This window comes from Festucalex cinctus, chromosome 8 (assembly GCF_051991245.1).
Source record: "Festucalex cinctus isolate MCC-2025b chromosome 8, RoL_Fcin_1.0, whole genome shotgun sequence".
NCBI lineage: Eukaryota > Metazoa > Chordata > Actinopteri > Syngnathiformes > Syngnathidae > Festucalex > Festucalex cinctus.
Window position 1 is genome coordinate 20,738,231 of NC_135418.1, and position 17,760 is coordinate 20,755,990.

A 17,760-nucleotide genomic window follows, 5' to 3' on the forward strand; every position below is an offset into this window, starting at 1 on the left:
TACTAAAGTCAGAATAAAATCAATCAAGAACAAGACAAGAAATCATTTTTTGGGGGACTGCTGAGCAAGGTGTAAAATATAGTTTCCAATTGAACGATATTTCTGAGTGTTGTAGGTGATGGATGAGAGTGAGGGTCAAGTGATGAGTCAGGCTACTGCTTACATCTCCATCTGTAATATCTCAAAATTGCAGATTGCCGTAGTATTTTTGAATTTTGTTTTGCAGGCATTAGTTCTAAATCGGGCTGCTCGATTATGAAAAAAATATTAATCACGATTCATTTGGTAATAATTGCAATCACGATTAGGACGATCATTTGGTGTGTTCTTGTGTACAAAACAAGAACAAATATTAAGCGAAGGTGGGTTTCTGTAAAAGGTGTAAATTTGTGGAATAATTTTGGTAATGAGCTGAAAAGATGCAAGTCACTTGCTGAGTTAGAAAAAAAAAATCCCCTAATCTTTTTAATTAGGAATGGGCGGGTACCAACACCAGGTATTGGTATCGTTGCCGATACCAGCCTTATTTTTGTTTTTGCAGTTTCCATTATTTGCCTTTCTTATGTAGCTTCTCATTAGTCAGATTCTATATTGTAATATAGATTTTAAATAATACCTGTCCGACAGTGGCAGTCAAAAATGTTCATGTCTACTTCAACTTTACAATGTAATATATTACACTTTGGAGGTTTGTTTTGTTTTGCCGTTCATCCAGACCCCCAGTGGGGTCTGACATGTACCAAGCCTCAACCATTTAGCGCTTGTATGAGTGTCTACACTTCCCAGGTGGTGGAGGTCACGTTTAGTATGAGCTGTTGATGTGACAGTGCACGTGTGAATGGATGGTAAAGTACTGTATCCTGGAGGAGATGTCAGGCTCATAGGTGGTGTCACAGACCACCTCCCCCTGTTGACTGATTGTTTCTTGCCCCCCGCTAGTGGGGCTCAAACACTTTCACATCACCGGACTGCTCTGTGCTTTGTCTTGTTGGAAAGTCCTAATCGGACAAGTTGGACGTCCAGTGAAGGAAGTAGTAGTACATTATGAAAATGTCATATTACCATTAGAGTGATTAAAATGATCAGTATTATCGCAATATTGCAAAGGGAAATTACAGAAATGCCCCAAAAATGCAACAAGGAGTATTTGGTAAGCAAAGAATATTAAATCAGCAAGCCTAGGTACGTTTACAGTATAGTAATCGTAAACGGCAGCAACAAAAATAAATTTTCATGCAAACAAGACCCAATGAAATTAACTTTAAATAAGATGAAAATGATGGTGAAAACGGAAACGAGTCAAGAGTTCACACGTTGCCCATTTCACAGCAGCTTTTCACCCGCATGCATTCAACGCATATGGAATCAGCCCACACTTATGCCCTTGTCTTTGCAGGTGGAAAAATATCACAGCCACCTTTCATCATATATCTAGCACTGAAACATACAGTCGGGGCCTGAGGTAGCTCACAAATCATATTTCCCCATTAAAACTCATTCACTGCCTTTGACAAGTATACTTGTCAATTGTATTTTTTAGAGCGGTGCTAAATGGGGGCGAATCTGAGCATGCTCCACTGTAAATATCAAACTTGGAAACAACTTTACTGATGCCCAACCACCAGTAGATGACATCATTGCCCCATTTTATAGGAAATAAACACAGTTTCAGAGTCCATGGGAGAAATGGCTGTATTTTGGCAAACCTACATTTTTCTGCTGTCAATTATAAAAGAACGGGACGGGACAAAAAGTAGGGAGTCTATTCTGTTATTTGGTAGATTCGGTTTATATATAATTATTGAATGTAATATCACGTGAGTATTGGAAATGTAAAAAAATTTCTATAATGACTGGCAGTGAATGAGTTAAAATGAATGCACAAAGACCATCAATCCATTCCAACCTCACAAACCACAAAACCATTATTTTTTTGTAATCTTTTTTTTTTTAAATGAGAAAACCGGCACTAAAATACATTTAAATGTTTGCACTTCATGATTAATCAATTGCAGCTCTTTCTGGTGTGTGAGACTTGGCCACTAGGGGCAATATAATACAGTCATGCAGACAAAAGGAGGAAGCGTTTCATATTTCTTGTAAGTGACTCAGTAAGCTGCTGTAATATTTGTTGTTTTTCCGCAAAGGATAAAGAATATATGCCTATAAGTATGGCTGGGCAATACAGCATAAGAACTGATCGCAATGTTTTCCTAGCGTCTGATTTGAGTTATGATCAGGATTTTTTTAAATACTGCTTTTAAACTGCATCTGTATTGACAATTACAGAGTACTTCAACATTTTACTAACATAATAACTACTGTAGTCTGTAAATAAAAAATAATAATAAACATAGCAAAGATTGTTTTTAACATTTACTCAACGGCCCAGCAAATGTATTAAAATATAAAATAACTTAATGAATGGGGGCAAGACTGACTGGTGCAAGAAAAAGAAAAAGTCATGCCACCGTGTTTAATCAAGTAAATATGCCAAAATCACTAATCACGATATCATGACCCAGCCCTATCCGTTATGATCTGTCTACATGTGTTGAGAACATGTTAAAATGCCCTAGGCACTATTTGTTAGCCGGTAGCCGTTTGTATTGTGTGCTAGTATTAACTCTTTTACTGCCGCACGTTATCAAAAAAAACCCCAAAAAACTTTATATGACAAAGGCTTTGATCATTCACGTCACCCTTGAAAAACATTCTATTTCATTAGATTTCGTCATGTTTCAATGTAATTTCATACACCGACAGCCCATTGAAAAGAGGTACAATGCTGCCATCTGCTGGCCATGGTTAGTGAGCGTTTTTGATTGCACAACCCATTGACCAGGCAGCGATGCACTTGGACGTTGCACTGCCCATTGATGAGAAAAAACAAAACAAAAAAAACTTGGTTGACGTCATTTAACGTTTATGCCGGCATACATCGTGATATTACTCATCATTATTAAACATTTTTGGCGGTCAAAGAGTTAAGCTAGTGCAAGGCAACATTTTGTGGTTTTATTGGTTTGGTCCAAACCGATGTGACGGCCTCAGACTCATATGCTTATGATAGTCATCATAGATCATAGTGTACAGTATGAATAGATCACAAATAAATTGAGAATTTCTTTCCTCTTCCTAGTATGATTTGTTATTCCCGTAAGTTAGCCTGACCCAATCATCTCCTAATAGAGCGCCTCTTGGCTCAGCACTTTCTAAAAGCATCCAGCCTCTCTGAGCGAGGGAGCCTCTGTGATGTGAATGTGAAGTAGAGTGAATTCACATCACTGCTACTTGGATGAAGGTTGCCTCCGCGGTGCTGAGTGCGGAGGAGACAAAAAAGGACTTTGGAACTGCTTTCATGTCTGTCAACGTTTGTTATTTGCTTGCAGTTATTAAAAGGTAAGAGTGATCAGAGACAGAGAGAGAGAGAGAGAGAGAGAGAGAGAGAGAGAGAGAGAGAGAGAGAGAGAGAGAGAGAACTTTATTTGTCTTTGTGTATTTTCACCTATTTTGCTATTTTGCTAGAAATATTTCTCACACCTTGTTGGCAATCTAGTCTTCACCAGCCACAAATTTAGGTACACCTAGACGCTCATGTCACTCAATAACGCCACGCACCATTCTCTGGCAGTGGCTTCATTGTCGTTGTAAAGGTCATTTTATTTTAAATCACCTTTGTTTTAGAATCAAATTGGATTGTGAAAGTGGACCTAATATGTGGCTAATGGTTATCTTTCCGAGCACAGGTTCAAAATATAATGAGAAAAACAAACTGAGCCTTATGGTTTATCTTTTGACACATCAGATAGAGACGAGACACTTCCATAAAAGATCTTGCAGAAGTGTTTCCTTTTAATAAATGCGTCAAATTGAAAATTCACCCACCGACATAATGGATTCATCTTTGCGGATACATTTATCCGGTTTATGTGATGTGATATATTAATCAAGCTAAGCGTGGCATTTCGGCTAATGGATGAAAGACAGCTAATATAGTAAAAGATTGGAACTAAGTGAGACGGGGGAGATACAACGGCAAAACAGAAAGAGGCAATGTATAATTCAATTCAATTATGATAGATTGTGTGAGCCTAACTGCTGCAGAAACAAAGATAATTGTGTGAAGGTGTAATAATCCTTTTCTGCCACACAGTTGAGAGGTTCTGTGTTTGACTCATGACTCAGTGCTGTGTGGGTCCTCCAGCTTTCTCGACTTTTTAGCAAAAGAAAAGGCATCATTTAAAGACTTTTGATAGTCAGTACAGTTCCAAACAGCCATTCCAATTTTGTACAACCAGGCAAAAGAAACATTCTGAAAGAGATAAGATAATTTACCCTGCAACTACAGGCTGTGTAGTTGCATGTGTTAAGTTTTACTTGGTTAAGTGCAATTTTTGTGAACAGAGCCAGAGTCTGTTTAATTTTTCATTTATCTAATATATGTGATATATAAAAAAAATATACAAAATAAATCATTCAAAAATAGTGCTAGTGTGACAAGCTTATTTGTGACCCTAAGGGAGATAAGCGGTGGGAAAAAAAAAAAGGAAAAAAAAAAGATCAGTGAAAGTAAAAGCTTCAAGAATTGCAATATTTCTGATGTCTTTAAAAGTACAAATTATATACGTGAAAGCTAAGCTTTCCGTTATGTTCAGAACTGGTTTATTTGTCAATCGATGTAAGCACTGCGACGTGAGTGCAATGCACAAAACTCCATTTTGATAAACTGAAAAAGAAATTCAGTTTCTATGCAACACTATCACAAGAATGTTCTATTTTTTTACAACTCCCCTGTCCTAAAAAGATGAAATATTTGCGCTTGCTTATAAGTCAGCAATTGACCAAAATTTGAGATTTGAACCATCATTATGCATGATGTTAAGTCAGACTTAGCATATCACGCAAGACTTCTGCAATTCTTGCGAGCCTGCAACATACCTCACAAGAGCTCAGTTTAGCCAGCATCAATGTTCAACATCATGTTTGTTTTTGCTCCTACCCCCTTTGTTTTTTAATGTGTTCCCCCCAGAAAAAAAAAAAAAAAAAAAGTATTGTAAAGAAAAGACTGTTGTCTACACCATAGCTGCCGTCCAAGAATTGTGATGGTGGGATAACTACGTACAGGTAGTTCAGTACCAATGCTAAAGTTAGCTGCTAGCACTTGCCCAGATTCACTGGCTAGTCCAATGTTAGTATCCAAAGTGGGGGTCACTAAAATGGTGCCAAGCAGTCCGACCAAGGAACATCATGGAACATTGTTATTTTCTAGGAATGTTGCAACTTTGAAATTGTACCCGCTTGCAGAGATTTAAAAAAAATAAATAAAGTGTTGCATGTTGATATTTATCTGTTTCCGACCTTGGTAATTGAGAGAAATCATTAACATGAGCAATTCACGTAGATTCAAAGCATTAATTAATTATAAAATTAACATGAGGATAATTAGCAAATTTGTTATTTCATAAGTGTGTATTAAACTGCAAGCCCTTCACATTAATCAGTACCCAAGAAGTAGCGCTCATTTTCAAAAAGGTTGGTGAAGCGCGACTTATTTGAGTATGATGCAAGCCAGAAATGATGCTACATTGAGTCAGGACTTGTAAGAAAATTAATTATGTGAACGTCAATCAAGTCTTTACATAGTTTAAGTTTTTTTCTTAATGCTACACACAGTTATGTAGTGGTTAGAATAACTGATTCGCCACTAAGAATGTTATATGCATTTTTAGAAAAAGAGTTTTATTGTGCCCTGTAACATATACTAATTTAACTGACTGGGAGGTTACAATGCAATTATATTGTATTGCTTTTTGCATAAAAACTTACAACATTCTCGCAAGCTGTTCTAAACAACATTCTTTCTGGTCCAGGCACATTTATGACTCTTCCTTAACTCATTCACTGCCATTGACGGAAAAAGACGTCAGATTTTTGCTAGGCTGGCAGTGAATGTGTTAAGAGAAGAAAGTTAACAAGATTACATTTGAACATGTAGATGAGGCTCCTAATGTGAGTCATCGTGTGCCCGAAACGGTCACATGAGAGGGAGCGTCAGTAAAAGGGAGCTCATGTAGAATGATTTGCATTATTAGGTAAGAGCTTTAAATCGAGTTTTGCCTGCAAAACGACTTGCTTTGACAATAAGAGGCTTTCCAGTCAAGGTCAAAAGTGGGTTTTGAATGTTTTAGCATCACTAGTGACACAGATCGTTCATCTGTTCTTCGGATATGGACGTGGTTGAGGAACAGTGTAAGCCTAAAAGCAGCAAAATTTTAATCCCTTACCTCCAGCCTGTGCAGGCATAGCTCGTCATACGTTGGAAAATAATATAGGGATGATAGTATTTAACATTTAAAAACAGTTTCCTAAATATTTAGCTTCCAATTCTGCCAGGGATCGACACAATTTTGCCTTCATTATTCAGATGATAAAGCAGCAGTAGCTGATGAATTGAACACACCGGGACACTGTTGTTAGTAGAATAACAGCAATCGAAATGAAAACGTCGCCCCGAGGAGCTTTTGCAGGACAATTTAGGATTTGGTGTTTCTCTTTTCATCCCTCACACAATGTGCAAGTGCATCTGTGTGCCGGCTTGAAAGCTGCATCTCACATTCTGACGTTCGCCCTGCACCAGTTGATTTCTATTTCCGTTGCGCACGTGTTAATTAAACCTTTATGTCCCAGCAGAGCCCACGTGATCCCGAATGTTAGACGTCGACTGCGATGTTTTTCTCCTGCCCAACCTTGACATGCTGACGAGAATAAAACACTGTTTCATGATTGAGCTAATCCATGAAGCTTTAAAGGCGCTTAAGGTTAGTTAGTGTGTCCGTCCTGACTGATTAAGCCGCACTGTCCTGTCAATCTCCCTCTAGAAATTGTTACTGTATACAAAACATAATCCCATGTGGTTGGTATACAGTATGCTGTACAGAGAAAATGACAGAAAACATGTTGTTTACTGTACTGTGATGAATGGATGATGTCATGGCAACGTGCTGCTTGAAATGTACAATATATAGCGTTTGTGTTGTCCAAGCCCAAATTTTAATTTTTTTTTAGTCTTGCAACTTTATAGGAATAATAATAATAATAATAATAATAATAATAATAATAATAATAATAATAATAATAATAATAATACGTAATAATAATAATAATAATAATAATACTTGTGGCTACAGAGTACTTATTACAGTACTGCTAAGAAGAACTTACATGTTACTAATTCAGTACCATGATGTTCTACTTCAAAATGTTTTAATTAAGTATTTATCAGTCTATATAGTACATTTTCATTAATTACATTTGCTAAGCACATTTATATTCGTTGTTTTTTGTCCATTAACAAGATTATGCAATCATTTATTTCTCATAAACTTCGTGAAAGGCTGGGTCATTGCCGACGGAAGAGTGTGGTAAATGTTTAATTCAGATCTGCATAAAGCTGATTATTGTCATTCATATTAACTTTTTTGGAAACTTTTCTTCATCATGCATGAATCTTTAAACAAGTCACATACAGAATTTGGGTATCTACAAAGTAATTGAGTGCAAATCCTAATTAGGATTGGTCTTGGTTGAAGTCTGCCCTTGCCTCGAAGGCATTCTAGCAACTATATGAGGTGCAAATTACAAGATATGAAAGTCATCATTAATCTGCAACCTGTCAAAGCATATTCTTTATGAATTCCAGCTTTTCTCCTATGATTTTTAATGTTAAAGGTGGCAAGACTGCAGTTGGCAAACACTTATAGAAGAAAATGATTTTTTTAATAAGATGTTTATACTGCTCATGAATCCTCGACATAATGGTGTAAAATCAATGTGTGATTATGAACACTGCCAGCGAAGTGGCCATCCTTCCCGCTCGGAATGTTCGTTTGTTAAACTGCAGTAATTGCTTTGATAAAATTAACTCTTCTTATGAATGTTTCTTCACAATTATGAGAGCGTGCGTCATTCGCTTGCGTATTTTGTCTCAAACTGGACTCTTCTTTTCAACCGCTGCTTTTTTTCCCTTGTAATAGATGTCATCTCGAATTGAGATGTTTTCGACTTTTTGATGATGCAAATGGCCATTATCGTGAGAGGCGAGATAGTCCCGTGAGTCATTTCTATGCTGTTGCATGAAACACAGGCCATGACAGGAGAAGTGGAGAAATTTTTTTTCTTCCACATTAAAAGGCAGAGGATAGAGATGTCCGAGCTGTGCAGGAATCATTACTGCAGTCCTCTGCTCCCTGGCTCAGGCCTCAAGAAGGCAAAGAGCCACCTGGGGGAGCAGCATCAGCCTTCATGTCAAGTACAAACTCTGCTTCACTTTTTCCCCTCCTGCATTGCCAAAAAAATGATGACACATTCCTGTGCGGACTATTGGAACTCTCTGAATGCTCCCCATCACCTAACTCTAACTGTTGGAGCTTGTTCTGTTTGGAGAAAGAAACTTTGATTGTCTTTTAGACAATAGAACATATTCTCCATCCATTCACCTTAAAAAGCTTGCCGCCAGCCAATCACAGGGCACATACCAGACAACTAGGGGTGTTAAAAAAAATCGATTCGGCGATATATCGCGATACTACATCGCGCGATTCTCGAATCGATTCAATAAAAAAAAAAATCGATTTTTTTTTTTTTTTTTTTTTTTTAAGAGCTCAGAATTGTTCATTCGGTAGTCTTACCGATTCAACGTCTTATCATCATTATTATTTTTTTTTTTTGTGTGTGTGAATCGATTTTTAAATTTCCAGTTTTAATGGAAAAATATTCAACAAAACGTCTGACTTCGGGTTAGGATTCACACCTTGAGCATGGACGAATGTTATATGAACGGAACATTAAGCCTTAATATTTTATTTTAATGCTGTTCAAACATGAAACAGATTACAACCTCTATAAGACTGAAATTTCAGATAAATAAATAATACATTTTCATATAAATCTTACACTCTACAAGCTTACTGATTAGTATTTTCTAAATTTGAATGAAAAAAAATCGCAACAATCGACTTATAAATTCGTATCGGGATTAATCGGTATCGAATCGAATCGTGACCTGTGAATCGTGATACGAATCGAATCGTCAGGTACTAGGCAATTCACACCCCTACAGACAACTAATCACACTCGTATTGGAATGTGGGAGGAAGCCGATGTATTGGGACAGCATTAACCTTGCTCTCGCAAGATGAATTCTCACGGTATTTATGAGTTCACAAACTCCGGAGAATACATCTTGTACCGCTCCCGCAGATAATCGCCGTTCAGTGGTTTGGACCAATCACAGAACGACATTGTGTTTGGGGGCTGGATATGCAACTGTGACCAAACCAGGAAGCCAGTGCCGATGCAGGGGCTAACAAACAAACCCAACATGGACGAATGGACGCTACAATTAATTCTGTTCTCACAAAATTACTCACCATTTCCTTGTTGAATGTTAAACAGTGAGAGGCGCTTCGTACATTTGTAGCTCGTAAGATGTTCTTGCTTTTCCTACCTTCGGACAAGAATGAAGACGGAATTTTCATCCGTGGCCGTGATTGGTTAAAACAAACGTGTAGAACGTCGCATCGTCCAACCAGCTCGAATTATTGTACAGAATGTCCCACCTTTTCCTAATGAAATTACTGTGGAGAGGTACCTGTTTATTGCCAGGTTAGGACAGCATACTAACTAACTGACAAATCAACTACTAGTACATTATGCTGTCAAAACAGATATTAAATAATAGAATAAAACTGACACACAGTATCACACAGCAAGGCTTAAATTACGCGCATTTGCATCGCAGTTTGCGAGTCAAAATTAATATTTTATGCCGTGATGAAACATTCAAATCTAAAACTGTTTATGTGGCTAAACGCAGAGCTGATAAAAGTTATGTAAAACACTGAACGCTAACTTGTTATACTAGGAACACAGTTTTATCGTAGATATTAAAACAACAACAACAACAACAACATTATCCTATACCAAATCAACCGCCCCAAAATGTAAAAATTTTAACCGAGCAGATTTCGATTTTAATGAAACTTGCTGAATCTTGATCCTATCAACATCAAGTTGATCTCACAACACAACATCTCTAATTTTAGGTCAATTTTAAGCAGGGGTTTGGGAGCTAAGGCCTGCCGAATTTGGATATTTTCGACAAAAAGGGTCAATCTTCACAAATCATCTATTTTTGGAAAGTATTCCAAATCCGCAGTCATTTAGAAGATTGGTGCATATTTTAGCCACCTTTTGTTTTAATCGCCTTTAAATTGATCTTGTGGATCACGTGACTTAAACAACATTTTTCATAAAATGTATTGTCTCACATGTTATCTTAACCATCTAAAAGTTTTAGAAAGGTAATTTATTTTGATTAGGCGCAATAAGGAGTTTTAACGTAACCATACTCTCAGATTTTCATTGAATATTCATTAAATAGTCATTGAATATTCAAATGTCAATGAATATTGAACTTTCAATGACTATTCAATCAATGTTTCCTGAGTTTAGTCATGTGATGTTCACAAGCTGAGCAGTGAGTGGTCATTATCTGAGCACTGAGCAACAGTGATGTCATTTTCAGTCGACAGCAAGTGGCACAATGGCCGCCCCCTACGATGGATAAAAACGGGTGGATGCTGCTGCTCAATTCATTTTCCACAAACAAAAATACTAATCATAATGCCGTGTTAAAACTAGCGAGGATGTATAGAACATATTGTGAAAAAATGTTTGCATTGACTTCCCCATTAACAAAAACCAAATGTAGGTACAATGTACTGTAAAGAATTTAAATCACTCATTTGTTGGCTTGTTGTATAAACTAATCTGCAACATGTAATTATAAACCTCTTGATCTCCTTCGCCCAGACAGTTTTGATAGCTTCGTTTTGCGGCGACCTTTTCAAAGAGCCCTGCTGATTTCAGCCTGTAAACCATGGGAAGTTCACATGTCCATGCCATTTATGTCATAGTTGTGTAAGGGCTCATTTTCTGCTCGGTAACTGCATGACTGAAGACCGGGGCCGAGCAGGATGGGTGCTGTGAGGGAGTGGGTGGTGTGATAATGGATGTCTGTTACGAGAAGCGGCTTAGCTGGTGGCGAACACGGTGTTCTCATGTGCGCTTCGTCACTGCCGCAACTTGTAGTACGACGGCGCGACGTGTTTGCTGTGTCTGCATGAAGAGCACACACCTGGCTGTTTGCTGACCCTGACGAGTGCCGTTTACTCACACAATGCTGCGTTCGTTTGTGTGTCTTTTGTTGCAAATGAATGTGAAGGGGTGTGCCCGTGGGGAGAATAGCCTGAGCACCTGTAATTTGTGTTTCTGTAGTTCTGTGACCACAGCGGCTTCATGGCGCTGGGCTTGCTGTGTTTGGCTTTGTGCAGCTGTCATGTAGTCGTGATGTTTGCTCGCATGCGACGAGTATTGTGACTGAAATGTGCTTTGTGTTGAAAACCGAGAAATGAATCGAAGGCAGCTAGTTTGTGAGCAAGAAGGCTGCTGTGCATTAAGTTATTCAAAATTAAGTTCCCACAAACTTTATTCCCTTTAGTCTAAAGCGTCAATATGTATCCTGATTTGTTTTTTACATTACTTTATGTATGTTTTTATGAAAAAAATCACAAGTATATCCAAATGTTTTGTTTGTTTGTTTTTTTAATGCTGGATGGCAAGAATGTTTTCGTCTTCTAATGTTAGCACCGTTACTAGTTTATCAGCAGCCGTGCAACATTCAGCTTTATGAATGAATATGCAATATCAATTCTGACACCTCTGTATCAATATGTATACTCAACAAAAATATAAATGTGAGATGAACTCAAAGATTTAAAACTTCCACAAACACAATATCACAATTTTTCTGTTCACAAAACAGTCTACATCTGTGATAGTGAGCACTTCTCCTTTGCCGAGATAATCCATCCCACCTCTCAGGTGTGCTATGATTAGTGCACAGGTGTGTCTTAGAATGCCCACAATAAAAAGCTACACTGAAAGGCGCAGTTATGTTGTGTTATCGGGGTGGGTGGGGTTGGGGAAGGTATTTTTGGGGACCCAGACCTGTACTCAGTACTGACTGGTTTTCTGGGTCCCCAGACACCTGTGCACTAATCATGATGTCTAATCAGCATCTTGATATGGCACACCTGTGAATTCGATGGATTATCTCGGTAAAAGACTGTTTTGTGCACAATATTTGAGAGAAATGGTGATATTGTGGAAGTGAAAGAAATTTTAGATCTTTGAGTTCATCTAATAAACAAAAGTGTTGCATTTATATTTTTGTTGAGTATATATTGTGTCCGTATCGATATGTATATTGTAAAGAGGCCCGCAACAATATATTCCTGTATCACAATTTTTTAGCCCACCCCTAATATGTCTTTTCTAATGAACAAGATATGAAAGTGTTGCATATGTTTTTGAATATTATATACTATATATATATATATATATATATATATATATATATATATATATATATATATATATATATATATATATATATATATATATATATATATATTATAGTATGCAGCCATCCACCCTTCAAACACCCCCCCCCCCAAAAAAATAAAAAATAAAAAATAAAAAATCAGGAAATGCTACCTTTACCTCAACTTTGTTAAGGCAAACTTGTTAATACAACTTGTTTTAAATCTCATTCCGGCATATTGATTCTTGTGCTGAATGATTAAACTTACTGTGAATACTAGTTTTATCATCAGTATATTTTATGTAACAGGTTTTAGATGAAGTTGCTTGTGTATATTTGGTCGAGTTTTCTAGAAAGATTTATGGCTGTACCTCTCGGCTACTACCCTGCTATCTTGTTGGCCCTTAATTCATTTTATTGTTTAATTAAATTGTGCAACACCGCACAAATAAACAATACGTTTTACACAAGCTTACACTTACAAACTAAACTGCAGCATCTTAATTTAGGAAAACACCATCGACTTTCAATGTGATGTAACTTCAAGAGGAAGCTTACTGTAAGTATGATTCAGCATCAGCACACTCCACCCAGCCGGCGTTATACATTTTACTCATTTAGATAATTAATCCACCTGTCAAAGTGCTGCAAGGACAACTATGTCATGCACCCTATAAAATGTGGAGAGTAAAATTCTAAAGACATAAATTGATAAGCATACAGGGCTGGATTAACATGCACTGGCGTGTGCACCATTCAATTTCATTTACTTTTGCACCTTTCAAAGAATCAGATGCAAATGTTAAATAGATTAAGCACAACCTTACCCTTCTTTTGCTTAAGATATGGGCTGAAATTACATGAACATATACATGAATTTATTTAAAATGTGTCAAACAGTTCAAAATAGGTCATGGCGACTCACCTAAGCATCCGGGTTAAGACATACAGTCAAGTAGTTTTGAACAGTAATAAAGTTTCCATGCATAATGCCCGTGCCTGGCTCCGCTATTGATACGCGGGGGTGATTAATGTTTACTTCAGTGCCGCAAATGAATCACTGGGCCCTGCTGCAATCTTGATAACAGCCATAGAGAGAGAATCAATATGCGCCAAGTAGGAAAAATATGTCTTGGGAATGTGGAATCAGATGAAAATGTCGGCGCTTTCCCTCGCCCATCAATATGGTCACTAATCAGTACAGTTCCCCAATCAGCAGTCTCTCGCTTTTGTACACGCCATGTTGATAAACTTGATAAAGAGATTAATAGGCTGTCACTGGCCAAGCCACGGTAGGGCCAAATCTAATAATTACATTAAAATAAATCCTTAAAATATGGATTTTTTTTTTATGTCATTTACACACCCCGGGGAGGAAGTGGAAGCAAGTAACCGGTTCAGCAGTCTACTGAACGACTCCATTGACACACATTAGGTTGCTTTCATAATTGTTTTTCACAAAAATGTTTCACTTAATTTGGAAGGGAACAATCATAAACCAGCATTCTGCTGCCTCACAAAGATGCATTCTGCGCTAAGACTATAATAAATTTGCTTTTTTTTTTTTTTTTTTAAATCAGCAAAAAACAGCCGATTTCCTTGCTGATTTGAGCCTTTTCCCCCCTTTTTTCTTTAAACACATTATTAACACATAAGGCGAAGATAATAACATTCAAACACCCCCCCCCCCCCTTGCAAAAAAAAGAAAAAAAGAAAAAATAAATAAAATCAGCCGATTCTTCTCTCTATTATAAAAAGTTGGATAAATACTAAAAGACAATGTATTGTAAAATTGTTCTGCATAATCTATTGTTGTATGCATAAGAGATGAAAATCAAAGTTATCTTATATTATTTTTATTCTACCAAATATCAGAATCGGCAATGGATGAGATGCACTAAAACGTTAAAGTGAGGACTCTCTTTCGACCAGGTTTCTGCTACCACTACTTTTGATTATAAAAACCTGACAAAAACAAACCATACTAAAGCATACAGGTACGTGTTAGTAAAACAAGTACAATATATTTAATGATCTCTGAAGTTGTTGTAATCTTTGTCAATACATGAGGTGCTGAACCGGTGTCAAACTCAAAGTCTGAGAGCCGGATCCAGACCACCACATCATTTTATATGGCCCACTAAAGCTTTGTGATTCTTGCATGGGTTCATTATTTCCATTTTTGCATAAATTCAGTTCAGATATTGGAATTTTTCATTTAAAACGGGTTTAAGCATTTATTTTCACCTTACACCTTCCTAGTTGCATCCTGAAATATTTTTTCTGCCCCTATTTTCAATGACTTATGATTTCTCATCATCATCATCATCATCATCATCATCATTTTCATTTATTTCAGGCAATCGTGTACAGTTGAACATAGCCCCAACAAGTCATACTGTAGTTTCATAATATGAACAGAAAATAAATAAATAAATAAAAGACGAGAAAAGAGAGGAAAATTTCAAATAATAACAAGCAAGTGCGATTTTACAGACATACGTGCCCTCAGCGTGAAATCAAGGCTTCTGCGTGTAACTTTCCACCAGTGAGTGACCATCTTGCGACCATCCGTGATGTATATGATAAAAGGATAAGCGGTATAGAAAATGGAGGGATGGAGTTGTTTGTATAGTGTCTCTAAAGTCAAGCCTATAATTACCTTTGGTGCTGACAGATTATATTTAATTCTCATTTATCTTAACCAGACTGAAGGAGGTTGGCAGATGTTATCCAGATTGCCTCACAGGCACATGACATGATATAGAACGCTTTTCCATCTTCCTCCCACACCAGTCTGCCACTTGCTAATGCATGCATACATCTACACACACATATTACCGGCTGCTCCTTGTGCGTGTATGATATACACAACAGCTTGAAGTGTAGACAACATTTGTCACAGGGAGATGGCCGCACTATTGGCTTTCAGGTCACTGACTCCGTTAGCATGTGTTAAATCAATTCAAGGACATTTAGACCTGAGTGAGGTGAAACAAAGGTTGAGAGAAGATCAGATGCGCATATTATTTTAATTAGGTTCTTTATGTGCATATAAAATATCTCAACATTGAAGCAAATGAGTTAAAAGTTAAGTGCCTGTGTTCATTTGACCACTCTTTAAATTATACGGGAGGGTTTTTAGCAATTGAATTATGTACCATCTTCCTAATGTCCAATATAATATGCAAACCTCTTTTCACTCCAACCAATCCAGTGTTTCACAACATTTACTGATTCCTAGAAAACTGGCATAGTTAGATGGCTAAAGATACATTAGTTGTAGGAAAGAAGTAATAATTTGTGCAATTGGATCATTTCCTCTGGTAAATCTTTCCCCACAAAATGTCTTCTTCTACTAGTTTCTGACATAACTTTCTCTGCTGCTACAATAAATATTTTCTACAGAGCTCTTGTGAAGTTAGGTCAAACTTTAATAAAGAATTTCATTTCCAGACCCAACAAAGACAACTTGTTTGTGCCACTGAGGTTGCATTTCAGTGTTATCAGTATACCGTGAACTTGCTTTTGGAAGGTGACCTACAATATCCACTGAAGCTACTCTCTGCAAGGAGATAGGTCAAGTTAAGGGGCGGGGGGATCAGCGTTGGAGAAGTCTGCAACATTGGAGTTTTATTCATGAGGTGATGATAAAGAAGAAGAAAAAAAAGATTTTAAGATTGACTACTGCTGGTGAGAGTGGCTGTGCTGCTGCAGGCTTTACATCACAGCAGTGGCGGCAAAGACGGCGCAGAACCGTAAAGCTAAACTCTCGATTTAACACTCAATCTTTACTCCCGCTTGCACCTCGGGTCATGACCCCCGGTGTGGTGCCTGAAAAAAGGAGATTGCGGATCCAATCAGTCAAGACGGGCTGTTTTGCTATCTCTCTGGTTGATGTCTTTGGATGCCGAGAGATTTGGGAGCGCGTCATTGAGCCTTTTCTACTTTATGCCGTGAGCTGCCTCTTGGTGTATTTTGTGGGCCCAGAATAGCTCCTGTCTTTCTTTAAAGCTGCGGACTGGGAGAGCTTGTCAGGCCAAATAAGGATGCAGTGGTGGACTACATCTCCCAGCTGGCCTGGGAGTGCTTAGCTTCCCTGAGACAAAAGTTCGGGGCTGACAAGAACATTTTAAAAAAAAGTGGCTGCTTAGCATTGTTTCAGCTAATGTGCGCCCATTTGGAGAGCGTTGTCTAATCTCGCCTTAATGCTGCCTTGTCCTTTGTTTGCCCTTGCCCCAACAGATAACAAAGCAGCAGCTTCAGCAGACCAAGGATCGCTTCCAGGCCTTCCTGAACGGAGACACGCAAATTGTGGCGGATGAAGCCTTCATCAACGCAGTGCAGAGCTACTACGAGGTACCAGCGCACCGTAATCACGCCGGCGCACGCTCAATCACAACCATTTTTCCGCCGAGCCGAGGCCGGATGACTTTCTGAATTCATCACTGACTGAATGCATGTCCGCGAACGCGAACATTTCTGCTGATTGTCGAAGTGCGGAAATGCGGCTGGCTGCAGCAATTTCGGCTCGCTAGGCGTAGAGTCGAGTCGCGCGTTTTTCGGGCCATAAATCCAAGCCCCCACGCAGAACTGCTCTAGTTTCCATGTCAAAATGCTGAAATCCATGCGGCTGAGTGATAAAATGGGGGCTGAGGTTTCTCACTGTGCGGATTATGAGTCAGACCATGTGGCTGACACAGCCATCTTTCCAAGCTCACGCTCTTCAATCCACATAATGAAGCAAGTCATTATTACCGTGCATGCTAGAGACATGACAGATAGAGGATATTAAAGGTCAATTCTTTCATGGAAAAAAAACAAAACAAAAAAAACAAGCAAAGGCATAATGGACAACTGCGGATAAATCCTTAAAGAGTCTGTAGATGGATATAGAGGTTAATTACAGCTTCACCTACATGTGAAGCATGGATAGAATATGCCACACTGTATGTTTACATAAATGAGGGTGAGGATAGATCGCTACTATGCCTTCATGAAAGGGTGGAAAAATCTTTCTAAAGTCTTTAATGTCATCCATCCAATATTAGTACAAAGAGGAAATATTGTTGCTTTAGGCTTAATTAGACAGTTTACACATACCAACACAAGGTATCCATTCACAAATAAAATAAAAAATAAATAAATGTGATAAAGCGGATCGATTTACAAAGCAAAAAGCAGTATACAAGGTTTTATGACTAAAACAGCAAGTGTTGTGCCACTTATTGAGTCACTTTGTGATCATAACCATACCACTGTTTATGGTTGCTGGGAAGAAGGCATTAAATACATCGGATATAAAAAGTCTA

General features: G+C 37.9%; 1 protein-coding gene across 11 annotated transcripts in view; it reads left to right on the plus strand.

Moving 5' to 3' along the window:
* cadpsb (Ca2+-dependent activator protein for secretion b) overlaps window positions 1-17,760 on the plus strand; it is an 81,916-nt gene that overhangs the window by 2,670 nt on the left and 61,486 nt on the right. For all 11 annotated transcript variants that reach the window (XM_077530584.1, XM_077530583.1, XM_077530587.1 and 8 more), the window contains exon 2: window positions 16,694-16,807. In XM_077530584.1, coding sequence (XP_077386710.1) covers window positions 16,694-16,807 — 114 coding nt within the window. The remainder of the gene's footprint in view (window positions 1-16,693; window positions 16,808-17,760) is intronic.